A 2,279-nucleotide genomic window follows, 5' to 3' on the forward strand; every position below is an offset into this window, starting at 1 on the left:
GATTACCTTTATCATCTGTTCCAATTCTATTATTCCTCAAGCAATGAGGAAGGATTGACATTTGGGATTCCCCGAGCTGAGGAGCATACTCTTTGAGAAAAATCAATTAAGCTTAACTTTGATAACAGATTTACTGAGTCAGAGTGAAAAGCAAAGATTACAGTGCTATAAGGAATTAACAATAAAGGCACAAATGTAAAGTATTAGAGGTTTTCATTCTTAATGTCAAAGTATGACTATATGATGCAAAAATTAATTTGTTTAGAAATTTCTCATTTTTGTTACTGATTATAGTACTGACATAATCAGTCATTGCAGTATGCTAGGCTTATCTTTTATGAACTTATAATTTTCAAGGAGAGCTGAAAGTGTTATGGGAGGATTTGCTTTAAAATAACCATAAATCTCTTGATTTCATACTTTTTTGTAAATATTAAAAATCATAATTGAGTACAAACATAATGCAATAACTGTATTGTTTTTACATAAGGAAACATTTTAAATGGTCGTTATGTTTTACAATTTTAGACATTTAGTGTATCTTGCATAGAAAATACAAAAAGAAATCCTGAAAGGCATATTTTGCTTCATTTTGCAGTCTTGGGAAGGGCAGTTAACCAAGCTTCTTATATCCTCACTCTCCTTAATATTTTTATTTTCAGGACTGATTCAGATTCTAACAAACAGAAACCATGTTACTATCAGAGAGAAATAAAACTGGGGCCACGTTCACTCTCTTGGGCTTCTCAGATTTCCCAGAACTGCAAATCCCTCTCTTCTTGATTTTTCTGGCTATCTACACTGTCACTGTTGTAGGGAATATTGGGATGATTGTAATAATCAAAATTAACCCCAAGCTACACACCCCTATGTACTTTTTCCTCAGCCACCTCTCATTTGTGGATTTCTGCTATTCCTCCGTCATTACTCCCAAGACCCTGGTGAACCTAGTTGTGGAAGACAGAACCATTTCATTTATAGGATGTGTAGTACAATTCTTTTTCTCTTGTACCTTTGTGGTAACTGAATTCTTTTTATTAGCTGTGATGGCCTATGACCGCTTTGTGACCATTTGTAACCCTCTGCTCTACACATTTGCCATGTCCCAGAAACTCTGTGCTGTGCTAGTGGTTGGATCATATGCATGGGGAGTAGCTTGTTCCTTGATATTCACATGTTCTGTTATCAAATTATCATTTCGAGGTTTCAACACAATTAATCATTTCTTCTGTGAATTCTCCTCGTTGCTGTCCCTCTCTTGCTCTGATACTTATGTCAACCAGTTGCTGCTTTTCATTTTTGCCACCTTTAATGCGGTTAGCACACTACTCATCATTCTCATGTCTTATGGATTTATCATTGTCGCTATCCTCAAGATGCATTCAGCCAGTGGGCGCTGCAAAGCCTTCTCCACCTGTGCCTCACACCTGACCACCATTACTATCTTCTATGGCACCATCCTCTTCCTCTACTGTGTGCCCAACTCCAAAAACTCCAGGCACACAGTCAAAGTGGCCTCTGTGTTTTACACAGTGGTGATCCCCATGTTGAATCCTCTGATCTACAGTTTGAGAAATAAGGATGTCAAGGATATTGTCAGCAAAATAATTCTTCTTAAGCATTCTTATTAACCATATTATTATTATTAAGCATATTCTTATTAAGCATATTATTTTAACAGAGTTTGTCCCTGATATGTAAATAAAGTGTGTCCATAAATGTTGATTTTAAATTAATTAATTTAAAATTATGAAGAGTTAATGTTGTACAATAGAAAAGTCATGGATTTTAGTTCAAAGAGACTAAACTTGGCTCTATCTCTTACTGGAAAATAAAATAGCCATCTCTCTCATCTTTAATTTTTAATCTATAAAATTGAGATAATGTAAACTAGCTCTTAATCTGATTGTGAAGAATAAAAAGACTATATTAAAAAAAGACTGTATAAATATCATATGTAAAACCTTGTGTAATCTCAATAAGCAGTTTTATCCCCTTTCTTATAACATACCTGAAGTACAGTAGGCTCTCAATAAACATGTGAATTTCTCTTGTAAAAGTACAAATAGCAGTTAAAGTAAGACTAGTCTTCATCCTTCAAGGAATGTAAAATCTAGTGTTGACAGTAGGGCAGTGAAAAAAGTAGTCATTGTATAAGGTAGAAAATAATAAGTTATCATGGAGAATTTGAGAGAAAGGAAAGTTCAAATCCATTTAGGGACATTAGAGAGATGTCTTCATAAAACAGGTATTGTTTGAATTTTTCCTTGAATAACAGA

General features: G+C 34.2%; 1 protein-coding gene across 1 annotated transcript; it reads left to right on the forward strand.

The window, feature by feature from the left end:
- Window positions 1–692: 692 nt before the first annotated feature.
- On the forward strand, window positions 693–1,631 carry LOC124233630 (olfactory receptor 5D18-like). Its single transcript, XM_046650771.1, has one exon. It carries the CDS (start codon window positions 693–695, stop codon window positions 1,629–1,631), a length of 939 nt encoding a protein of 312 aa, XP_046506727.1.
- The last annotated feature ends 648 nt before the right edge of the window (window positions 1,632–2,279 follow it).

Source organism: Equus quagga, unplaced genomic scaffold (assembly GCF_021613505.1).
Source record: "Equus quagga isolate Etosha38 unplaced genomic scaffold, UCLA_HA_Equagga_1.0 207783_RagTag, whole genome shotgun sequence".
Lineage (NCBI taxonomy): Eukaryota > Metazoa > Chordata > Mammalia > Perissodactyla > Equidae > Equus > Equus quagga.